We start from the raw sequence: 27,161 nt of genomic DNA on the forward strand, positions 1-27,161 counted from the left end.
ATCGAAACCCCCTGAATACAGCTGAATAATAAAGTGATTATGTCTTCTGTTTCAAGCCAACTAAGACATAGCAGGAAAAAGACTGGGCCAGCGCACAAGAAAATAACATCCCCATAGAAACAGTATGGACAGTATTAGCTCATCAACAGGTCATTCACAACCAAGCAATGTATTTTATATCAGATTGTCCAGTAAATTCAGATTCTTTTACAGTATAACGTTTTACTCAAACCTGATTCTCTGAAAGTCTGATTTCACACCAAGTTAAAGCTGCTTTTACTACATAGAGTACAAGCAAACAGAAATGATTATTTCAAATAAATTGGACCAAAAAAATGTAACATTACAGTTTCATATTTCATCACAAGACAGTGAGATCAGTAGCTACCACATACTAAGGAAGTAGACATTTTCACATATTTTGCACAAGATGAAAATAAAGCACAAAAAAGGGAAAAAAAAACACATGCAAATATTTTGCCTGTGGTGCCATTTTATATTTAGATCAAAGTGAATTAAAGCCAATGATACCACAGCCTCACAAGTCTTTTATTGATGTAACCACAAATTTCCACTTCATTTCCTTCCTTCTGATATGAAATCAAAAAGAACATTTGTTCATCTGTCACATTTTCTTGTGGTGCAATAACATATAGCAATAACTTTTATGGGGAAAGGGATGCAGTTGCAAAGATTATTGACCAAAATATATAACTGATTTTCATCACAAAATATATCCTGAAACAATCTAAGGGAGGATTATGAGTTGATTACATTATCTCATAAGCAGTGATTTGCAGATGTGGCTCTTATGAATACTGCTATTGGGCCCAATACCCTGTTGCTTTAACAGATGTAATCAAACATATATGTCAACAAATCAAACGTAAGTCAGGTATTGGCCAATCATAACCAAGTATTCAGGGACTTATGTTTGATTTTCTGACTTATGATTGATCTCAATTTTATGTAACAGGGCCCAGTATTATCTATTTGTACGTTTTATTTATCTATTTTTTTCAGTACACCAGTGGAAGGTGATTTTCTGTATGATTGGGTACACCACATGTCGCCACCCTAATGTTTAACCAGTGATTGTAATATCAAAACTGACTGGAAATCAGCTGGAAATGCACTCATATTGTGGAGAAAACTCTACAAATTCCAATGCTGTCCTCAAAATTAAAATTTGAGGTCGCCTTACAAGAATATCGGCATGAATCGCGCACGATGTCAGTTTTCTCTCGCTCATTTTTGGTACGCCAGATATCGCCAACCCTAAAGTTTTACCGGGATTTTGATGTGAAAAAACAATCAAATTTACCCGATTTTCGCCTCATGAACGTTAAAAATACCGTAGGTTCATATCCCGATCTCGCACGCTCATTTTGGATTCCACCTACGAAGATATCGTCGTCTACTTGCATTGATGCATTTCATGGCATAGAATAGGTAAAAATTTAATAAAACTGGCTAAATGCCAAATTGAAAACGCCAGAAAATCACAAATTTGAGTAATTTGATGCCTGTTTCCACCTTGTTTCTTAATGGCAAATCAAACCGATGCATGTTCTCTGTGTATTGCACCCATCTTACCGCGCACTTTTGTCTTGCTTTGTGCACAAGCAGCGAATTTATACGCGCTATGGCGATATGGGGCATGGTGGCGAGATGTGGCTTACCTACTATACTATCAGACAATAAGGTATACTCTTGCATCTTAGTTCATCCATTACCAGGACTTTACAGGATTACTTATCTACAAACCGATACATCTAATTTTTAATTTTACATCCTATTTCTAATTTTACAATGTCAGAAAGGAAATTTAGCAAAGTTTTGTGTGCAGTTCATTTGTGAGATAACATCATCACCTCTGCCACACACAGTGAGTGGTTGCAACTGATATTACTGAGAAGTAAAAACAGTAGAAATTTAAGCATTCCATAACTTTAATCCTTTTCTGACGAATTTTGATAAAACCATATGTTATCACGTGTGAACTTTTACTCTATTTATTGAAGGCAATTAGAGAGTGGTCTGGATTTGCACTTTGAGAACTGACTGAAGTAAAAACAATTAAAAAGGTCATGATTGGCCACAAACAACAGAGGTGGACATGAATTGAAACACATTCGTAACCTCATATATTGACTTTCAGAAACAAGAAACTGGTTTCTTTGTGTTAAAGTGATAAACCAAATACCTGTTGCCATAGTTACAGATATATCAAATGGCCTTAATGCACTTGAATTATAATACTGAAATTTATGGAATATATTGTTAAAAAACTATCATGGTTACATACTTCGCACAATATTCTCGGGTTGTCAAATCAGCAAAATCAAGACTTTACAAAACATCAAACTATGTTCAACAGAATATGAAGGCAAGAGATGAAGAAGAAATATATGATATATGATATATATATATATATATATATATATATATATATATACGTGTATATACATGTATATTTCCATCATAGATGGGGTCACAGAAATGTATAGTGTAGCTTATTTATCAAGCAATAATCTAATTATGCTGGCACAAATGAAATTGCATTGAGTATAAGATGAAGAAGAAGAGAAAATAAGACAAGTAATAAAATACACTACCAAGATGGAACACTAAAGCAACAGGATTCAAGAAACTTTGTAACACTGGTGAAGTGCAAACTAAGACTCTACAAGAAACCATACCATTTGACTTTGTGCCTGGCTGTATCATGAAAGTTTATGGCTCTGTATAGTGTTACAAAAAAAAAAATAACTGGACGGCTGTGTGATGTGTCGACTCCATACATATATATATCACAGATAAGGCAAGAAGGTGCGACTCATTGTGCATCAATGGCTAGGACTGTAGCATGCCTCCAAGCCAGGGATGTCCAGATAACTTGCTCTCTGTGGATGAAGAGAAAGACAGGAAAGAGAGAAATAAATCTTTTGGGTGAGATCAGTTTACAACCATGCTCTTTTAGAGGAAAAGATAGCAATGGAACATCATTTTGATGTCATTCCATGATTGAAGAAGTCTGACACATTTCTCCTGAATATTTTGGAAATGATGTTAAAAAAAGATAGAAATTGCTCAGGATACACTGAGGCAACAAACTTTCAGCAGTCCTACCTCATGAGACAAAGATATTTTCATGCGTCTTATTTTTTTTTTATACATTGTCAAATAAAGACTAAAAATGTCCAAAGTCTTTTGTCTGTGAATGAAACACTAGAGATGAGGAGTAATGTTAATGTCACTTTTTACAACAGAGTTTGCAGCTATTTTTTGAACAAAAAAAAAAAAAATGAAATATTTGAAAACAGCTAGTCAAAAAAGTATTATCTCTGAGCAGCAGCAAAATGGGAGCTTTTGAAGTGACTGAATGAGTAAGGTCATTTGGAGCCAAAATTCACTTGAAAAGCACCATCATCATGTACAACAGTGCAGTTCCACTATGTGTGCTATGTTCACATCTGAGGTAGATATCAAACTAGGCTAGCTTCAAGACTGTTAACTTTGTTCTTCAATACGATTTCAGGGTTTGCTGAAAGAAACTATGAAAACATGAATGATGATATGTTGCATGATTCACTCTTTTCTAATAAAATGCTTGGTAAGGCAAATTTAAGAAGTGATTTTTCTCTGGTTATAATCATTCGTCACCTTGTGACAAAAATCGCAAAGAAGTATAAATAAAGTGAAAACAAATGTATATTTTTGGGGATGGAGTTGTGGCAAAATTTTTAGATTTAGGGCTAAGGTAGTCATTAGATTACTGACTAATAAATTGCAATGTACCATATCCACAAATGTGATTCCTGTAACCCTCCCATGATCACAATCTTAACATGCAACTGAGATCATGTGCACGTGAGTCCATGTTTCTGGCAGATGCTAATGAATACTGAGGATTGGAATTGTCACTGCAAGTTGGGGGCTGCAGAACCGGACAGAAGGGGAAGGAGTTGATTCCCCCCCCCCCCCCCAACAAACACACACACACACACACACACACACACACACTTTTGTCTGTAAAAAAACACGCAAAAAACCCCAAATAAGTAGTAAGAAAATCAAAACACAACCCATTCCTCTCCGAGAGTCCCGCCAAGGAATTATGACCTTGACACCCAGCCCCCCCCCCCCCAATCGATCTACAGTCCCCCACCCCTTCCAACCCCACTACAAAACACTCTGTGGCCCCTCCATGTTATTACCTTACAGCATCAAACATCACAGCCAGAGGGCATTAGACGAGAGTCTGCACAAGAAAGACGGTTCGATATAAATCGACGTGCTTCATGCAGCAGTATAAACCCACGCCTTGATCTGCATAAACTTGTTAGCTGTGAGACATACCATTAATCGCATTATCATCGATGGGGAAGTAAATCCTACCGGAGCGAGTGGTTGACCTAGCTTTATAAGCTCAAACCATTCCCTTCAAACACAAACAAGAGTAGAACATGAAGCAACGAAACATTTCCCCCAACACGTCATCATCAGCTTACCAGCATCAAACTACTTCAAATCATCATATTCTTATTTTGTTACATAGAATGTGGCTCTCTTTGTATGATGTTATGACACATTCAAATGGCTGGTCTGCCATTCATTAAAATTTGGAAAATTATTCTAGTTTGAGATATCTCATCTAAAAGCCATGTAAAAATTGTGAAAGTACTGGTCATAGAGGTTTCAGTTTAACAACTATATTTCAGTGCTGCCAACATTTTCACATCAAAGTCAGCAATATACCAAAGAGCAATCTGGAAGATACCAGTAAATTTCATGCATGCCAATGGGGCAGAATAATTCCTTAACCTGAAATGCTATTATTTGATCTTGTCAGGACATGAAGGTTTTCATGAAGCTCATTAAGATTTCATTGGCAACTCTGATATTCATTCAAGTGAAGTATGCAATGAGTATGATATAAATCTATGGTGAATCAGCTATGTTAAAAAAGAGACCCCTACCCCCTCCCCCCCCCCAAAAAAAAAAAAATGGTCTCATCTGTCACAACCACCACTCCTGGCATCAAAGCGATTCCATTTTTTGGGAGGTGGGGGAGGGGGAAAGCCAGGTCTAATTTCAATACAAAGGCTGCACTGTACATTCTATTAGCCCATAACAGATTGCAACAGTAATAATACTCCAAGAGATCATATCACCAACATCTCTTCTTGAATCTCAAGTTTATCCTGTTAGAGGTAAAATGTCGATCTGACTTAACAGATTTAATGCAATTACTGCAATTCACTGGACATCAATTAAAGAAAGAATTCAAGGATATTCAGTGAGTCCAGAAATCAACGAATTCATCAACAGCAACCGTCATCTCTTTTCATTATGGCACGCAGGAGTCAAATAATTTCATCAATTTTACATCAACCTTAAATAGAATGGAGAATATGTGGTCAGAAGATTGCTGTTTTTCTTTCCTCTTACAGAGACCTCGGGGCTCGAGCAATGAACAACTCTTTGCCGAGAAAGTCACGTTCGTATAGAATCTTAAAGGGAACTACCAGTTACAGCTTCAGTGACATTAAACTAAGTATGTGACAGCTAAACACTGTCTGAAAAATATTTCAGGAGAAATGTGACAGACTAGTTTAAATCATGGAGTGATATGAAATGTCCCACTGACTTTTATCTATCTCTTTCTCTTAACCCGTTGAGGATGAATCCCAAGTATACTCGGGAAGATGTTTATGGGAAATGTGTGTTGTAGCAAAATCAGTTCGTCCTCAATGAGTTAAGGCTCTACACTCTAAAAGCTGTTATTTGCATGAATTTTGCAAATCACTATTGAGCCGCAAATTTCACAACATGCAAAAATATCACTACCTGATTTTGTTGATCATATCAAATTTACAGGCATTAGTGCACTTACAATAGCCTCAGTCTCGAATCGTGAATACAACATCTCCCGAAAATGTCTGTGACCCTTCATTCTCAAAAACATTTGTACATAGAAATAACAGCTTTTAAAGTACTTAACACATTCTGCCTACTGTTAGACAGTAATCTAATGAAATTATAATACCCTTTGTTAACATGACCTGACAAATATTAACATCCCTGACCCACTTACTACTTACTAAAGTTTTCACCTTTTTTGTGGTGTATATCTTGATATATTCATAAAGAGAATTTCAAAGTCAATAAATGCATTATATGAATAAGGGTTTGTTGTTGATGTTGTTGTTGTTCATCATTCAGCAATTAAATTAGAGTATATCAAGCAGACAATATTAAAAGAGCAGATAAATTGTTCTGGAGTTGTCGTTGTTGTTGTTTTTTCTTTTTTTAATAGATAATTCATACATATGACATGCATACATGTTCAAATGTCATGCAATTTGCTAATGGAATACATGTAAGGGAAAGAACTGGACTTGGAAACTGCCAGAAGGCGGTAGGGCCTATGTGTCTTCTTGATAATTCTGGGAAGACCGACGAGAAAAAGAAAAAAAAATCCCCCTTGTATACCTCCATACCACCATACCACATTTCAACTACCCACATTCAATGTCTCTACACCGGTAGGCACATCATACCACAATTAGTGAGTATGGTAGGTCACCACCAATTACATTAAAGTGCATCAGAGACTGTATACTAATGAAGGCAATGTCTATCTTGCTACTATTTGGAAAATTTATCATTTATGGTGGTCCATATACTGCACTGCTTTGGAAATATTGGTAACTTGGGATGCTGAGCTGCTCTTCTGTATGGTGATGTATAGGCCTAGAGGCAGATCTTAACCCATTCACTTAAGGATTCTCAAATACCTGTTGACTTGGAGCACATTCCATAAACCTCCAGTGGGCAACGGACTAATACTTGAAAATGGGATGGTCGATTTTAGAACTTGAATTTGAACTTGAACTTAAAATTGTTTCTGCTTTTATATATAAAAACATAACTTTGTACATAACAAACAGAGGACAGTGAATGAGTACCATACAAAAACATGCATTACATAACAGATGATAATGATAAATGAAAGATGGAAACTACATAAGACCAGGGGTCCTGACAGGGTGGTTCCTCTAAACAAAAGAAGAAGATGAAGTCATGTTGTTTTATTCACAATATAAATCATTTTAGACTTGGGCATGAGTATGTGTGTGTGTTTGTGTGTGTGTGTACCACAAAATAATATCAAAATGGTTTACAGTAGGGAATTACTTTCATTGTGAATTTTCTCTCATTTTTTTATGTCTTCATGGAGGGTAACAATCTTTTCTGATGTTTACATTGGACCCATTCACAAAAATAACACAAAATGCAGTAAACAGATTGTGTAGAATATATCTAATGAAAATAAGTTATCTTCAGTAGATTTTAGACAGCACCTAGAGGCTGCAATCACCTCTTTTATAAAATACATACATGTGCAAAAGTCAACCCACATTTGAGATTAGAGTAATGGTCAAATTCAAAGTATATTGTGCCCTGTCCTTTCATAGTGCTATCCTCTGATATTGCTGAATATCCATTTCAACAAACACAAACCTGAGAAGGCAGGGGTGGATCCACGAATTCTATAAAGGTGGGGGGGGGGGGGGGGGAGGGCTCAAAAATATCCTTGGTGAAAAAAGGGCTCCCGTGCAATTTTGTGAATTTCTCATGCCACTTCCGGGTTTCTTCGGCTGACAAGCAAAAAAATCAAAAATGGCTTCAGCGCAATTTTCTGGTGCCACCACAATTGAAAATCAAAGGGGACGCATGTGCCCCCTATCATTTTTTCCCTTTCTTTTATTTTCTAAAAAAATAAGGGGGGTGCATGCCCAGTGCATTCCCCCCATCCACCACTGGAAGATAAAAAGGAAGCCTAATGGTTACTCTCATTTACTTACCGACCTCTGCGAGGTAAACAGCCACTTTGCTGTGACCATGCTTCTTGGCGAAGAGTCGCGCTGTGTGACCCTTTTTGGTCTCCAGACAGGGCGTGGCATCCCCCTCCTCCACCAACCACTTCACCGTCTTCAGGTAACCATTGGAGGCTGAGTAGTGAAGAGGAGCCCGACCTGCATGGGAAATGGTAGGTAATGATATAAGCTGCTGTATACTTGCATTTTCAATGTCATAAGTGGGAAGCCCTGTTATTTAACCAGGTTGCCAGGACCACTGTATTTAATTCATTGTAGCCAGTAGGCCTACCTCATTGTTAAAGGGACATTCCAGACGATTTTCATAATTTCACATCATGTAGTACATAAATCGACAACTCCATGTATAGATTTATGGAATTTATTGTGGTTCTTGAGCAGAGAAACAATACTTTGAAAAACCATAAACAAATAACACTGAACAAGGATGGTGACATAGGAGGTTCACATATTTCAGAAATGTAGCAGTGTAATTTCATTGCAATACCGCTTGCTTGCAAGTTCACCTGTGTATAATCTATGCATACCTTCTTCTTTTGTTCTGCTTCCTTGAGCCCCAACTCATGCATTCTTATGGTGACTCTGCCATGTCATCATCCTTGTTCATTGCAATTGGTTCTAAATTTTTGAAAATATTCTTATTCTTCATCCCGATTATCACAAATTCTGAAACTCTGTCCTCAGTAGAACTAATTTATAGTTGTTCAAATGTAAAAATCTTAAAATCATCCGGAGGTCTCCTTTAATGTACTTTGTAAAGGGATGTTATAGTTTTGGTTGAGATGGAGTGGATCAGGTTTCCAATTTTTTCGAGCAATAATGAGAAATAAGTTATGAAATATGAAAGAGCATACAATTCTAGGAGGAATTCAAAGTTGAGGAAAAAAATGGTGTTAAAACGGCTGAGATATCTAGAAACAAAGAGGTCCTAATTAAAGTGGGACCCACCTTTTATTAGGACCACTTGATTGTACTTTGTTTTTGGATATCTCAGCCATTTCAAAACAGATTTTTATCAAATTAACTTTGAATTCCTCTCAGAAATGCATGGTTATAAGTAATTCATAAGTGGTTTTTAGTTATCGTGCAAAAAGTTAAAATCTGAATCCCACATCTCAACCAAAACTATACCATCCCTTTAAAAAAAAAAAGATAGAGACCAGATCAATACAGAAATGGTAAATTGTGACTGCTGAATTCAACTCTGTGAAAATGGTACCTTGTTGTACGTGAGCTAATTTTATAATGGGGTTTTCCCTTTTATAATAGAGTTTCACAGTATCAGATTTGCAGTCACATTGAATTGAATTTCCTACACTTCTTGTTCATTGGAGAACAAGGAAGAATGAAGGAATGAAGAAATTAAGAACAAGAACAAAATGCCCGGACGACACTTTGTGGCAGAGGCATAAAAATAGACATTAAAAAATAGTAATTGGGAAAATGGGGATAAGAAAGGGGAAAGGGAGCAAACGGATTGAGATAAAAGAGAAAGAGCACCAATTGGAGCAAGGAAGGAGAGGAAGAGGAGGAAAAATAACAGGAAGAGGAGATTCAAAAAGACAATAATGATAATGCTAATAATGGTGATGATGATGATGATGATAATGATGATGATAATCATGATGATGACGATGGTGTTGATTTCGATGATGATTATGATGATGATGATATAATGATGATAGTGATGATGATGTTGATGTTAATGATAATGGTGATGTTGATGATTATGATGATGATGATAATGATGATGATGAAGGTGATAATGATGATGAAGATGATAATGATGAAAATATTGATAATGATGACGATGATGATAAAGATGATGATGATAATGATGATGAAGATAGTGATGATAATAACGACCATCTGATGAAGAGGAATGAGGCAGGAGGGGATGAGGAATGAAAGCAGGAAAAAAGGAGGAAAACAAAGAAGTAAGGATGCTGCAGAAGAAAAAAGTGAAGAGATGGCATCCAGGACTATGCATTCATGCAAACACAGATTGAGTGCATAGAGAACCAACTCGTAGACAGGAAGTCGATCCAAATCGAGAAATAATCGATCAGAGAAGACCGAGGCGGAAAATGAAAGAGAGACAGACAGAGAGCACTGAAAAGAAATAAGAGACATACAGACACACAAACAAGCAGATGGAAAGGAGACAACATACTGAGACAGGCTACGAGAAAAAAAAGAAGACAAAACAGCATGAAAAAAATACAGAGCGGGAGAAAGAAAAATAAAAACAGATCTAGGATGAAACAGGATGGGGAATGCTCTCATGCATCCTCTAATGCTTCTGAGTCCTTCTAATGGGTTCACCAAATCCAATATCACTGGAGCAAACAACGAATTTGCAAATAAAACGACGCCACAGCGACCACCAAATGGAGGAATATATATGCAAAGATAAAGGATAATCTGTCCCATCTTTATCACCCTTCGGAATCTCACAAACTCAACTTTACCGGACTATATATATTCAAAGATACATTGTATTGCATTTTCCTCTTATTACATTCTTCAGGGCCAACTCTTTGAGATATGATTATCATCATCACAGGATTTGAAGCAACAACTAGACAAACAAATCGATTATACATCATGCTTCATCAGGAAGAAATATCCCACGGACAGATGAACATATTCAATGATGGAATTATTAGTCACGAGCCAAGTTTGATCTCGTTGATCTATTCCATCGAGTCACTGCATTCTAATATGTGGGATTTCGTGGTCAGATTGTAGAGTCCATTAAAAGTGTATATCTATGCTATCTGATAATCCGAGATTTCCTTAGAAATGATGCAAATGCAGGATATACATGGTAATGAAGAATGCACAGAATGACAGGTTTACAAGGGAAAAAGGGAAAACACAGACTGTAATCAACCATGAATTATTAACTTCCTGCTTGAAACCAATTGCTTTCAATAATGGCTTCTCTTTTTTTCTTTTGTACAAATAATCAGTTTCTGCTCGAGCAGAAATATTGTTATTCCTAGCTGGCGTATCACTTTGATGTGTGTACAGAAATAATCTGTTGAAGGTGTGCAATCAGGCATGGCATGTTCCTGGGTACTACTTTTTAAAAAAACAACAATGGCTTAAAAAGAGCCTGATGATTTGATTTTAAATTGAAATATCACTACCATCGCAGAATTCCTCTCTCTTCTAGTACGATAGACTTCTCACTTCACTACTAACATTTTTCGAGAGGATAAGAAACTTGATATATAAAAGCATATATTTGTTCCCTTTTCAGAATTCTGGTGCAGTATTTAACCCATTGCAGATGAGAACCAGGCAAGTCGTGTAAAAAAGTCTATTAGGATTGCATTATGATCTTGAAAGAAAAGAGGTAAAATTGTTAATGAGCGGTAACTGGTGGAGAACAGATAGATAAAAACATTGCCCTCATCAGTCTAGCAATGAACTTTTCTCAAGAAAATGCCTTGTAAAATTTGTACTCAAATCTCAGTATTTCCATTTTATGAATAAACATTGTTTCATTGTGTTTCCTGTGATAATGTCATGAAAGCAACATAGCATTTTGTCGCCTGAGTGCAAATTGCAAGGAATACCTTAAATGACAAAAGGAGCAGGATGGAGATTGGAGACTGGAGTCAAATATCTTAAGATGAAGAAAACCTTAAAATTGCAATGACAGTATCAACTCGTGGCTGCAATCCTCATTTCCATGCTACTACTACTGAACACAATACACAGCTGCAATGAAAAGGTTCACATTTTCTTTCCCATGACAACAGGACTACTATTGATGTTCGACAACCAAAAGAGGAAAATTATCAGTAGAATGAAATAATCAGGAAACTCTCATATATATTAGGCAGCCATTTTCATAACAAGAAGGTTTTGCAAATAAGGAGGGAAGCCATAGAAATAGAATTCAGGTAGGATTTATCACAAATATCCCTTTGTGGCAAATGACGCAAAAAGGGGGGTACATGAATATTTCATCTCAAAAGCAAACTCCATTTTAATTCTATCAGAGCTTGCATAATTGGCCATGTGGAGTGCTTCCAATTCATTCAGTCGTGAAATGTCATGTGTAACCTTGCCACTCCGATGACTCTGATCAAATCAGTGATATTTAGCATTTCATCTCAGTGTGGTACGTCACAGCATAAATGCCACCCCATAGCCTGGTGATGCCACTGGACAAAGATGAAGATCTACAAATTTAACTGCAAGACTAGCTTTTGTTGTGCGATGGAAAAGTAAGTGAAATTAAATAAAGAGGTCTGGGTGTGTCCAATTATAAAGAGATCACTCGTGGCAAAGATTAAATGTTAACATTCAGTGCAGGGATTTGATATTTTGTCTTCGAGCTACCAGGAGATTAGGTACATTATACCCAATTTAGAGTCCCCTTACCTTGGAGGATCTCCGGAGGACCTCCAGAGAACATATATGCCAGACAAAGTAAAAAGGTGAAAGACACCCTCGTTTAGAGTTACCTAGTTGTCTAGCGCAAAGTCGGCATATATGTTTCCATGGAAACCACTTCTCCTCCAGAAAGGCGCGCAGTGTTTTGTGTGCACGTGCATGCTCCGCCACAAATAGAAAATGACAGAAATGTGTGCCATGTTCATGCCGCCACCGTTAAGAGTCCTCTCATCTAGCACTAGTCTAGCACAATAAGAGTGACTTTCTAAGGCATACTTGTCGCACACTTATCCCACCGCCTTAAAGAATCTCTCTGCTGCATACTTGCTGCATACTTTATCGTTGACTTCATGAATTGGAGTTCCTTTCTGCAGCATACTTGCTGCATACTGTATGCAAATTAGACATATGACAGGTTGTGGCATACTTGCTGCAGACTTTTTCCGCAGCAAAGAAGTATGTGGCAAGTATGCGGCAAATTCATTTCTGCTGCATACTCCTGCATACTCCTTGCCGCATACTATGCCGTATGTGGCAGGTCTGCAGCAGGTCAGCTGCAGACCTGCCACATATATACTGTTCACTTTCCTATGGGAATCTACGGAGATGGTGCTAGACTTGAGCTAGGCTGTCTAGCGTGATCTTTATCTCAGACTTAGGCTGTGTTCACATAGAAGTATACAGCATTCGCTATTCGCTATTCGGGCACCCAGTACACCATTACCCGCACCGTCAACTCGCCATCCCATGCAGTGAGGATTTCTTCCTCCTACATCCCAGCAAATCTTATCAACAATTTCTAAACTGCATCAGAATGTCAGTCTGCATGCTTATTTTTGCTAAAGGGCAAATCCAGACCAAATTTGTCATTATTTCATAAACGAGAGACGGTATACGCTGCAAGAAAATCGAACAAGCTCGATTCCCACTATGCTATACTATTCTATGATATTCGGTACTTTCGAATAGTGCCCTCTTATGTGAACCGGTGTAAGGAAATCCTTTAGTTCGATTCAAGCTATTCGCGTGCCCTCGAAAACGAGCCCCGAATACCCGAATAGTATACTTCTATGTGAACGCAGCCTAACGTACACCAGACTTTGCCCAGACTCGTGCTGCTGTGTGCTTTGTGCCGTGATCGTTTAGTGTCCAAATCATCTGAGGTGAACTAAGGGGGTATCTCACCGAGCTGTGAATGTTTGTGAGCGTATTGAATTCTCTGGAATTTCAGGGTTTGTTGACAATTGCAATCAAAGTCATAGACAATTGCAATCAAGTTTGCAAACAGTTTTCGTTGTCAAGTTTTCCTTGTCACAAAGAAATTTTGAACATGTTCAAAATTTCTTCACGACAAGAAAAACTGTTTATGAAATTGTTTAGGAATTTGACTGCAACTGTTAACAAACCCTGAAATTGCCTAGAGTTCGCTATGCTCACAAACATTCACAGCTCAGTGAGATACCACCTTAATCAGGGTATATTAAAGCAAACTAATGCCATCACCCAAAACTCTTGCAGTCCCCACTGCCACGACAATTAGAACGAGACATGAAAACTCGTCACATTGAGGACGAGTTAGGTGATACGCTTGTGGTCATCAGATGACGGTCATCTGTGATCGACAAGAAAAGAATGTGATATAGGCACCTTGAAGTTATATTGAGCGTGCATGCGAAACCGTTTCTGTAACCACTCGGCCACGGGTCATCCACGGAAATGGTAAGACAAAAAAAAAACGACAATGTATAGATATAACAGGGGGAAAGTCAATGCCCACTCAACTAACGTGGCCGTGTGAACATCTATTGAATTGCTAGACGGAAAAGCGGCCTTGTAACGACTGAGGTCGCTATGCCATTTCTGGCAACTTGGGAAAAATACGTCCCGCAGACATAAAACTTATAATCGGCTGGTTTTGATACCTTGCCTTTAATCACAATTTTCAGTGTAATGACGTCATCAAATTACAAAACAATGACATCGTCTTGAAAGACAATTGTTCAAAGTACAACACCTCAGTCGTCGTCATTACATACTATGATCGGTTTGACAAAGTCAACCTGCAAAATTTGCTGCAGTCGAAGCAATGTGGTCTCCAACACACAAAAAAGAGGGATATGGCGTGTGTGTGTGTCTCTGTGTGTGTATAGGTGCGTTTATATACGAACGTGATTTCTACATGAACGAATATGTAATACAAAACTGAAGAAAAAAAAAACAGTAAAGTAGCTAAGTATTTTGTTTCGTGATCTTGTGGGATTCGAACCCGCAACCTCACGTCTCTGAGACGTCGCCTTTAACCACTCGGCCACACGGTCGTCTCGACGGGAAAATATGGGGAACGTTATGGACTTGAAAGACATTTGTTCAATGTATAACACATTCATCGTACGTTGTCAGTTTGCTATTGACATGACGATCCATCACATGAATATGAGGCAGGCACTAGTACCTGTATGAAATTATTATAGGCATGGTTATCAAATTGCCTTAAAATTTCCTTATAATTGCCTTATTTTTACACACAGTTATGCTATCACTTTAAACTCGTCACAGTTTAATTAGAATCATTAACATCATACATTAGTACCATATTCAGTTCCATAGCTGATTACGTTTGCTAATCAATTAAGATTAATTGTCTAGAATGTGTCATATGGCCAACCTGTATACACACGTATATACACACACACAATGTTAAATGTATGTATCAAACATCTGTAACACAACTTTGAACTAACTGTAGGAATTATCGCTGCACTTATCATCCATACTTTTTATCACTATCTGAAACTCCACAAAAACCACTAATTGACAAATAATCATCAATACAGAAGACTGAATACCTTTTTTACAATGTATAGCTTGTTACATGTATAAATCAGCACAAAGTAACCACGACTACATTGTGTTACTAAATTGATATGAACAAATTTCATTTTGTTACAGTATACTATATCAGTTTGAAAAGCCCAGCCTCCAAAACTATGATTTTGCAGCAATCGAAGTAATGCAGTCTCCAACGCAAAACAAAGGTATACTGTGTGAGTGTGTGCGTACAGGTGTGTTTACATGGAAACGTGATTTCTACATGGACGAAGGTGTAGTACTCCATTGAAGAAAAAAAAAGTAAAAAAAAAATATTATTTTCTTTCGTGCTCTTGTGAGGATCGAACCCGTACGTGTGCAACCTCACGTTTCTAAGACGACGCCTCTAACCACTCGACCATACGTCTCGACGAGAAAATTAGAAGAACGTAAACTTATGTACGTGAAAGATGAATCAGGAATCGTTTGGTCCGCATTCCATTCTCATTTTCAGTTTTGAATTGCAAAATTGTCAACCTCATGAGGAGATTTCAAAGAATAAAATGCATGATTACTGCAGCTTATTGTCACAGCTACAACATACTTAAGTTTCAGAGGAAATGAAGCAAAATCAGCTGAGATAAAGGTGCTTAAACGTTGTCAAGTCAATGCATGGTTTCTAAAAAAATCACCTCCCATAGACATAACACGTAAACTTGTCCGATTTTGCCTCTTTACCTTTAAACACAATTTAAAGCATGATGACGTCATCAAATTTCAAAACTATGACATGGACTTGAAAGGCAAATGTTCAAAGTACAACATATCTGAATTTGGGATAATATTGAGCTTAAACAACAGAGATACCAGCAAATGAATGTCAGAAACAGTACCTTAAAAAAATTAATTCCACTTTTTTGATTTCAGATGATGATATGATGACATCATAATGTATTCATGGAGATATTGATACTTGAAACGTTATTTCCAATTCATTTGTTTTTGTAATATGCAATAAAAACATAGGGTAACCTGACGTTTTAAGGAGCTATGGCGAAATAAACAAAAACATGTTTTTCGCTATATTTGCACATAGACGCGCACACGAAATTTCAACTTTGACGCCAACGCATTCCTTTGTTATAGGTCAAAATTGATCGGAAATCAATGGATATTGTTACTTAATGTATCAGGAATCCAAATCTGTCAAAAAATGTGCATTTTCATTTTGCTTACGCGCACTACGCGCGAAAATGTGCGGACGGACGCGAACGCGCGAAACGCTTAGAATTGTCTGAAACTTCGAGATTTCCCATTGGTAAGTTATTTTGAGCCTTTTAAAAGTTTGACGCGCGCGTACGCGCGCGTAATAATGTCCTAGGTAATTAGCATTAAAATGTAAGATAGAGCGTGACCTGAACTTAATGTCCACCGAAAATGATACAGAAATGACCTTTAGTTATGAAGTTATGATCGATCATGTAACATGGTCCGAAAATCACAAAATGGCGCCTAGATGACGTCATAGATATGTTACTGTCATGAAAACCTTATTGTGGCTAGATATTGTCATGAGACATGTTCCCTGAAAATGTCATGTTATTCCGTAATGTCATTCTTGAGATATTGATGACACAAAATTGTCCAGAAAGAAAGAAGAATAAAAAGAAACGAGACATGAAAACTCGTCACATTGAGGACGAGTTAGGTGATACGCTTGTGGTCATCAGATGACAGTCATCTGTGATCGACAAAGAAAAGAATGTGATATAGGCACCTTGAAGTTATATTGAGCGTGCATGCGAAACCGTTTCGTAACCACTAGGCCACGGGTCATCCACGGAAATGGTAAGACAAAAAAAAACAACAACAATGTATAGATATAACAGGGGGAAAGTCAATGCCCACTCAACTAACGTGGCCGTGTGAACATCTATTGCATTGCTAGACGGAAAAGCGGCCTTGTAACGACTGAGGTCGCTATGCCATTTCTGGCAACTTGGGAAAAATACGTCCCGCAGACATAAAACCTATAATCGGCTGGTTTTGATACCTTGCCTTTAATCACAATTTTCAGTGTAATGACGTCATCAAATTACAAAACAATGACATGGTCTTGAAAGACAATTGTTCAAAGTACAACACCTCAGTCGTCGTCATTACATACTATGATCGGTTTGACAAAGTCAACCTGCAAAATTTGCTGCAGTCGAAGCAATGTGGTCTCCAACACACAAAAAAGAGGGATATGGCGTGTGTGTGTGTCTCTGTGTGTGTATAGGTGCGTTTATATACGAACGTGATTTCTACATGAACGAATATGTAATACAAAACTGAAGAAAAAAAAACAGTAAAGTAGCTAAGTATTTTGTTTCGTGATCTTGTGGGATTCGAACCCGCAACCTCACGTCTCTGAGACGTCGCCTTTAACCACTCGGCCACACGGTCGTCTCGACGGGAAAATATGGGGAACGTTATGGACTTGAAAGACATTTGTTCAATGTATAACACATTCATCGTACGTTGTCAGTTTGCTATTGACATGACGATCTATCACATGAATATGAGGCAGGCACTAGTACCTGTATGAAATTATTATAGGCATGGTTATCAAATTGCCTTAAAATTTCCTTATAATTGCCTTATTTTTACACACAGTTATGCTATCACTTTAAACTCGTCACAGTTTAATTAGAATCATTAACATCATACATTAGTACCATATTCAGTTCCATAGCTGATTACGTTTGCTAATCAATTAAGATTAATTGTCTAGAATGTGTCATATGGCCAACCTGTATACACACGTATATACACACACACAATGTTAAATGTATGTATCAAACATCTGTAACACAACTTTGAACTAACTGTAGGAATTATCGCTGCACTTATCATCCATACTTTTTATCACTATCTGAAACTCCACAAAAACCACTAATTGACAAATAATCATCAATACAGAAGACTGAATACCTTTTTTACAATGTATAGCTTGTTACATGTATAAATCAGCACAAAGTAACCACGACTACATTGTGTTACTAAATTGATATGAACAAATTTCATTTTGTTACAGTATACTATATCAGTTTGAAAAGCCCAGCCTCCAAAACTATGATTTTGCAGCAATCGAAGTAATGCAGTCTCCAACGCAAAACAAAGGTATACTGTGTGAGTGTGTGCGTACAGGTGTGTTTACATGGAAACGTGATTTCTACATGGACGAAGGTGTAGTACTCCATTGAAGAAAAAAAAAGTAAAAAAAAAATATTATTTTCTTTCGTGCTCTTGTGAGGATCGAACCCGTACGTGTGCAACCTCACGTTTCTAAGACGACGCCTCTACCCACTCGGCCATACGTCTCGACGAGAAAATTAGAGGAACGTAAACTTATGTACGTTAAAGATGAATCAGGAATCGTTTGGTCCGCATTCCATTCTCATTTTCAGTTTTAAATTGCAAAATTGTCAACCTCATGAGGAGATTTCAAAGAATAAAATGCATGATTACTGCAGCTTATTGTCACAGCTACAACATACTAAAGTTTCAGAGGAAATGAAGCAAAATCAGCTGAGATAAAGGTGCTTAAACGTTGTCAAGTCAATGCATGGTTTCTAAAAAAATCACCTCCCATAGACATAACACGTAAACTTGTCCGATTTTGCGTCTTTACCTTTAAACACAATTTAAAGCATGATGACGTCATCAAATTTCAAAACTATGACATGGACATGAAAGGCAAATGTTCAAAGTACAACATATCTGAATTTGGGATAATATTGAGCTTAAACAAAAGAGATACGAGCAAATGAATGTCAGAAACAGTACCTTAAAAAAATTAATTCCACTTTTTTGATTTCAGATAATGATATGATGACGTCATAATGTATTCATGGAGATATTGATACTTGAAACGTTATTTCCAATTCATATGTTTTTGTAATATGCAATAAAAACATAGGGTAACCAGACGTTTTAAAGAGCTACGGCGAAATAAACAAAGACATGTTTTTCGCTATATTTGCACATAGACGCGCACACGAAATTTCAACTTTGACGCCAACGCATTCCTTTGTTATAGGTCAAAATTGATCGGAAATCAAGGGATATTGTTGCTTAATGTATCAGGAATCCAAATCTGTCAAAAAATGTGCATTTTGATTTTGCTTACGCGCACTACGCGCGAAAATGTGCGGACGGACGCGAACGCGCGAAACGCTTAAAATTGTCTGAAACTTCGAGATTTCCCATTGGTAAGTTGTTTTGAGCCTTTTAAAAGTTTGACGCGCGCGTACGCGCGCGTAATAATGTCCTAGGTAATTAGCATTAAAATGTAAGAGAGAGCGTGACCTGAACTTAATGTCCACCAAAAATGATACAGAAATGACCTTTAGTTATGAAGTTATGATCGATCATGTAACATGGTCCGAAAATCACAAAATGGCGCCTAGATGACGTCATAGATATGTTACTGTCATGAAAACCTTATTGTGGCTAGATTTTGTCATGAGACATGTTCCCTGAAAATGTCATGTTATTTCGTAATGTCATTCTTGAGATATTGATGACACAAAATTGTCCAGAAAGAAAGAAGAATAAAAAGAAATAAAGAGAGATTTTGACAATCACAATAGGTGATACGCTGATAGCGTATCACCTAAATATAAACAAGAGCAACAACAGAATTGCATGACTCAACATTTTCTGCAATTTAAAGTCCACAACTCAGTGATTCATCTGTAAAGAAAAATCACGAAATTCTTAAAAAGGGGACTCCCACTAACATGCTTTGACAAAAATTCTTTCAAAGAAATTGCCTCCCTTAATATAAGGCAGTGAGTATAAATCAACTCAATGCTAACTGAAATATCTGGAATACAACTGCAAAAAAGCATATTGAATATAAGAAGTACCCTTACCTGGTATTATAAGTATACCCTCTTTATATGAACTAAACATATTATGAACTGGACTTTACATCCAATTATTCTGGAGTCTAACAGATTAAGTGACAGTGACATTATAAAAGAAGAAAATGACTATCTAAAAACGAACAGAAGAGTAGCGCACAAATCAAATCACAAACCTAACCTGATTTAGACGCTGACCAAAGTCGATGTTTCAACAAAAATGTGTGAAAATGTGAGTTTGATTTTATACTCTATTTTGCCAGATATTCAGACCTAAAACATTAATCTTTTTTTTTTTTTTCCTGGTCATGCTATTAATTTCAATTCAAACTGAGGATGTTGTTCCCAGCTGCGTCCCTTCCAGTACGTAGGGTAGAGCCTCGTGACCGTGTATGATAATGGCTTCCTTGAAACCATAAAACGGTCTCTAGCACTGCAGTCACCCAGAACAAAACATCATACATCTCCATGGCAATATCCAGCTGCAAGAGGAAGTGGGGAGAGGGGAAGGGAGAGGGGGTGATGAAAGAGACCTAACACATATCTTTAGCATATGATGGCAAGGAGGATGGAGGGTGGCACAAATCAAGAAATATAGCAAGAAAAGCAAAGAACGGTGTTTATGGAATAAGAATTGTGTAGCACTAGCTATGGCAGAGGGGAGAAAATCAAAGCAAAAAAGTTCATTTGGAAATTTAAGCATCAACAAAGGGTGTGAACACCCTGGAGACATCATCTAGAAATAGACACTATAGTATGATCATACAAAATGTAGAAGTATGATTGCCTCATCCAAACAGGTATGCATGAAACAAATCAATCAGAGTGCAAGTTGTTTCAACTTGCACTTTCCCCCACAGGCATTCCAACTTGCACAAGAGTTGACTGAAAAATACTTACCCACAGCTTCCACTCCTATGTGACAAAAAGCGTAGCTGAAAATCACTTTTGTATCAGTCCATAACAACAGCATTCAAGTAAAAATAAATAAATTCAACAAGTGCTGAAATTGGAAGGAAAAAAATTGTGATTCATCTCCAGTGCCATCTGCTTTTCTTCAGGCATCTGACTATTGTCACTTATTAAAAATCATTTCTATGTGAGAAAGACCAATTTTCTTGAAAATGATCGGCGGTAATGACTTGAGACATAATAAATATGACAATCAAACACACCACACTTGGATGCAAATTGATCATAGAGTTATTCACGGCTGGACATTGACTTGATTTAATTTTCGCTATTGTTTGGACAGCGAACGTTTACTTTGCATACGAGGGAGACAGGATGTATCATAAGCACAAAGGCAGAGAAAAAAAAATACAGGTTCCAAACAAAAGAAATTGTCAATAGACAAGAAAAGGAAGAGAAAAAAGAAACAAGTTAGAAGACAAATGAAGAACTTCTTAAAGTGTGGTGAGTGTCCTAGCATAAAAAACTTCCAACCAATTTTTTTTTTTTCTGGGTTTCTTTTTTGTTTTGTTTTTCCCCTGATTCTGAGAAATGAATCTCAAATCAACTGATCATCATTCATTTAGCAGTTGAATGTTGACAGGAAGATTTTGTAATGACGCAAATGGCTTGTCACCAGCATCATCAAATTCCATAACAACGACAGCAAATTCGGCAAAATTTGCTTGTGATCAAGGCAAGTCTCATCTGAAGAGGGTACATTACATGAAATGTGATGCCTGGAGATAATTGGGTGTGATCATGCGCCTGGTCACATTATAAAGCGGAAGCCACAAAGCCACTAATGATGACTAGAAATCAACGAGGGAGAAGATTGGGGCAAAGAAATAGAGACGGAAATTTGAAGAGAAAGAAAGAGATGAGAAAGAGCGGGAACGAAAGGGAGAGAGAGGGGGAGAGGAAGGGAGAGAGCAAGAGAGAGAAGGGTCTCAATGCATGGGCGGGGGAAACATACAGAAAGAAACATTGATTCATGATGAATTACATCTGCCGTTACCCTTGGTTACCAGTTGGCGTACAGTGCAAGTAGTTAGTAACTGGTACTTTGAGATAACATGGTGCTGAAAGGTTTACACAGAGCAACTTACATGTGATGCACAGATTAACTAAAATATAACTGGGATAGCAAACATATCCTATTAAAGGTACTGTTTACCATTGGGAGCAATGATTTAAAAGATTTCGAGTTATATCACATTTGATTAATATGTGTAGGTCAGTTGTATCACAAAACATGCTAACATATAAAAATTTTGCAATAAAGCCTAAAATATACAGAGATATCACTATTTTTCTCACTAAACCATAACTCTAGATGGTTTAGTCTAGAAACAATTTTATTATAACTACTGTTTATAGTTTGTATATTTAACAATTCTTAACATTGATTTAATATACTGATTGACTTTTTTTACACTGATTGTTTCTATCCCTAAATCACATTTTAAAAATATTTTGAAGCGCTTAACCTGGTAAAGACGAGTCCTGAGTATACTCGGGCAGGTGTCTATGGGAAATGCGTGTAATAGTAAAATCAGACCATCCTCAATTTGTTTCATCTGCAAATGGTAAACAATGCCTTCAAAAACTAAAACAACTAACATACCCTACTGGTATTCTACATAATCTAATATTGAATTATAGTACAATCACACAGTATGTTGCAAAGTAGCCCGAACATACGCCATGCACTTCTGTAGGGCCTACAGGGTATAGTTTAATAGTTGTACAGCAAAGATGGATGGTAAATTGGTATTTAATAAATACTGCTGAGAATGGAGGAGAAGCTAAAAAGTAGGGCTTGTATATGCACTCCCCTCAAAGCAATCACTAATAAGGTACAGAAAAATGCATTACACACAAAACACACACACATATTATATAGGGTATACACACACACACACACACACACACACACACACACACACACAATACGTGTAAATATATATATAAGAGAAGATCATAAGCAGATGAACTACTTCACATGGATTGTATGAAAGCAGGACTCTGGTCACACTATTGATGGAATAGGGAAAACAATCCCCAAATCGGATCTAACACTTCTCACATGTCGGGACATATATTTCAGATGCAACCCCTGAAGGCCAAATGCAAGACACTGTATCTACCCATCCATCCATGCCTCTCTCAATAATCTAGGATTTCAACTGGCTAGAGAGAGGGAGAAAAAACAGCAGAGAGTAACCCCCTGTTCAGACGCAAGCCAGTTTATACCAAAACTTGATAAAGAAATGACATATAAAGAATCTTCATATAGCTGACACAGCATTCAGACGCTGATTCTGACCGTTCCGGAAAAACGTCATATATAGATATGCAGTTTCCCAATGCGCAGGCTGTTATGGTCATGAGTGGCAGCTGTGGGGTCACCTTTCGTGCGCGCTCCCATCATGCCCATTAAGCCCCGCCCAGTTATATACCGTTCTATGGTCGCCATACGTTCAGACGCACAATGGACACGATGGAATGCTGATTCGTTATCGAGTTCTAGTTCAAAACGATGTTCTGACCATCGTTTCATTATACGTCGTTTCGTCATGCATCGTTTCATTAGTCACCGTTCCAACGTACAAATTCATTGTATAGCTATACCTTTTTGGTATAGCCATACCGTTCTAGTATAAATTTTTTTTTGCGTCTGAACACCCTGTAAGTGCCCCAGCATCAGAGCCACAATTCTTAAGTGGAGCGGGGTTGAGAGAGGACACAAATATTCATATTGCACGAGTTCTATTTATTCATATGGACAAGTGTCCCTCTGAGTAATTCCAGGGCTTCAAGCAGTCCAACATCAAAATCGAGCAGCTAAAGGTTCCAAAGGCCACGAAGGGAGATATGACATTGTGTATTTTACATGAATCCCACCTTTAGGTCATGATAATAATTCCCAGAACAGGGAGATTTTCTTATTCTTTGTCAAAACAAAAAGAGATGCTTAGTTTTTCAGGTAAAACCTCCAACAGAATCAGAAATACTGGGCAGCTCTGCAATTCATAAATACTCCGTACAATAAGAGAAACTAAACTTTGTCATATTTTTGCTGAATTAATTTATCACAGTGAACACAGCAGTTGAAGTTTTCTCCCAAATCTGAACTCACCTCAGAAAACAAAAATATCTGTGTCCTACTAAAAAATCTACTGTAAAAGTGGAAATTTTTGCAGTTTTCAGATTTTTGTGCATTTCACTCAACCAGAAACTAGCACAAAAATTAAAGCATCCAAATATTTTTGCTTGCCGTATGTTACAGTATCGCAGTTGACGTTTTGAGTCCACGGAAAATTAAAAACCTGCAAAACTCTTCTTATCCAGCCGAGTGTGAAAAATTAGTCATGCAAAAATATCAACTTTTACAGTAAACTGGAGCATGACAACAGCAAAATGCAGTAATGTATGATATAACATGCCACTGGGAATAAGCCTCGAGCATCATGATGAACAAAAAGGAAACTCAGAAACCAATGGCCGTAGCCCCTGATGCTCTGAGGAATTTGAAAGCGGTGGGCAGTCTCATCCATTAAGGGAAGGTTGAAGGCTTCCATCTAATGATGATACTGATCAAAGCGGGCAACCATTTCAGAAAATTGCCCCTGCCACCGATATGCAGGAATTCCATATTCCTTTTAAAATGTCTGCTTGGAAAACTTCCATCGCACACACCGTGACTGCATCGCAGAGATAAATGGTTCTGGAGAAGGTCGTCTACTATGGATAATGACGGAAAACCACAGCTAAGAGTGGGTAATCACACTCGAAAGAGACAGAGGAGTGCTCCCCTGGGAAAAAGGTAGACATGAATAATCTTCCATTTGCCATGAAATTGTGATAAGTATCAGAGTGGCAAGATTCATCCTTCATGTGAATTTTTTTTCTACCATCTCATTTAGTGATTGCTGACACGGCACTGAAATTTTACAGTAAAAAATAACCTGGCATGATGTTATAATTTACATTGCCATCTATTAGAAGAAAATAATGCCTCTGGCAACACTTTGTGGCAGAGGCATAAAAAAAAGATTCCACATGCATTTCATGTGAAGTTGACAAAAATAACATTCAAATTATTGAAGAGTATGATCTTCTTGACGTAATGACTATGCAACCTGCAGTTGTACAATATAGTTAGAAGAAAAATCCCTTCTTTTACTTAGTAGGGGAGTAGAATACTTTCTCTGAAAACAAAGGACAGCATTAGGAATGGTCAATGTATCACAGGTAAAAGTGGACATCAGCCTGATATGGAACTCATGGGAGGATGATATCCTAATAATACTACATGGATGGAGAAAATGTAGTAATATTAGCTGGACACATCAGAGAAGTTTTAGGAAAATGTGATATTCCATTTAAAAGTTATATCGCTGGATGCCACGACTACAACAGTTCACTCTACTGCATGATAACCATATATCAAGTATCAGGAAAATAAAGAAAATTCAAAATAATTTCATTTTTTCATGAAAAGTACATATTTCCTTGACTTTGATATTCATGCAGGTGATATATTAGGTGCAAATTTATTCTCCCACCCACCCCCTGCTTTCTGGAGGAGGTATATTGTAGAATCAGAAATGTTTGCATGTAATTGAATTTTGCAAATTTCATGAGAGCCAAGATTCATGAAATTAAAATGTATGCGAATGTTCTTGTCTACGCTGTATGCATTGAATGCCAGTGGCAATTTGAGAAAATTTCATGCCGCAAAAATGGCCGTCAGCTCCAATTCGTGAAAATTTCATGCAGTGAATATTTCTTGCTTTACAGTAGTCAAGTGCTCTTTCATTATGTTATAGCAAAGAGAAAATATGTTTAATTCAGTCTATATTCTCTTTGTATCATTGTCCTGTCATGACCTCACAAACTGTTGTAGCCTTCTCATCTAGCAAACACTTATGTGATCTACTAATATTGTTGCAGTTACTCAATTATATATTTTGGTATCATCCTTCTGATGCTATATTATACAGTTTAAAGGAAAGAACATTTTGTATCTGTGTAGTCTACTATTAGCAAGTTATGATCTGTATTGGAGACATTGGTTAACTTGAAACCTATTCATACTGGCAACACTAGTCATGTTGACCTTGTCCTCTCAATTAAAAAACAACCACAAAGAAGAAACCAGGTACTGCTGCATCATACAAATCAACAGCTTTAACCCATTGAAGACTAGTAAGGAGTATACTGGGGCAGGTGTCTACAGGAAACTTGTGTTATAGCAAAGTCAGCTCGTCCTGAAAGGGTAAATGTCTTTGCATGCTTGACTCTGAAACTGAAATCTAGTGATAATCTGATCTCACTTGTCCAGATTAGCCTCATCAGTATACCACTGCTCCAACAGAAGGTCCCATCACTACAGCATCATCCCATCCTGTTCCCTGCAAATCATCTCAGAGTTTGTGCAGTCTGAATGCTCGCAACTGAAACTTCGCGAAGTTTGTCAAATGATCAGTCCGCCGCCTGTTTGTGGGCGGTGCCTCCGAAGCGTGCGCTTTTGAGATGCGCAAGTTTCCATTGTTACATCACAATCACAAGCTTTCAGTCGGCACACACTTCCTTCTTTGTTGCGCATGTGCACCAGCCACCCTAACTTCGAGAACTGAAATTTCGAGAAGTTTAACTGCCAGTGTGGACGTACTAGCAAACTTCTTGAAGATTCCTCGAAGTTAAACTTTGCAATGTTTTGCCAGTGTTGATGGCGGCTACAGGTAACCAAACTCTAATTCTCACCTGCAGCATCGATGGCATCCACCTCAGCCCCGTAGCGAACTAGCAGTTTGATGCAGTCCAGGTTTCCGTTCATGGCAGCCTTGTGAAGTGGCTTGAGTTGGTGCTGCTGCTCCACATTGGCATTCTGAGTGATGGAGAAGACAAAATTGGAAGACGAGGGAAAAAAAATAATGATTTTCATCATCTTGTTCACTAGATTTCTGAAATTTGTCCACATTTCTATAAAGATGGGATAGCAGCAACTCTTGCTAGAATAGCAACTTCATGTTGCAGTTAATTTCAGCTAACTATAAAACTCAGCTGAGCTCTCTCACCTTACTTTTCAGTGATTTGTTGGAATGCACAAATTTGTTTAAATTCATCGACATCTCATTGGAAATTTAAAAGAGTTTGTGTT

General features: G+C 37.5%; 1 protein-coding gene across 1 annotated transcript in view; it reads right to left on the reverse strand.

Moving 5' to 3' along the window:
- Positions 1 to 2,856: 2,856 nt before the first annotated feature.
- Positions 2,857 to 27,161, reverse strand: part of LOC140232117 (uncharacterized) — a 43,385-nt gene continuing 19,080 nt past the window's right edge. Inside the window, exons 3-5 of the mRNA XM_072312265.1 lie at positions 26,765 to 26,888; positions 7,875 to 8,045; positions 2,857 to 2,906 (exon numbers count right to left, since the gene is read on the reverse strand). Of these exons, the coding sequence (XP_072168366.1) occupies positions 2,857 to 2,906; positions 7,875 to 8,045; positions 26,765 to 26,888 (345 nt within the window). The remainder of the gene's footprint in view (positions 2,907 to 7,874; positions 8,046 to 26,764; positions 26,889 to 27,161) is intronic.

Source organism: Diadema setosum, chromosome 8 (assembly GCF_964275005.1).
Source record: "Diadema setosum chromosome 8, eeDiaSeto1, whole genome shotgun sequence".
NCBI classification, from domain to species: domain Eukaryota; kingdom Metazoa; phylum Echinodermata; class Echinoidea; order Diadematoida; family Diadematidae; genus Diadema; species Diadema setosum.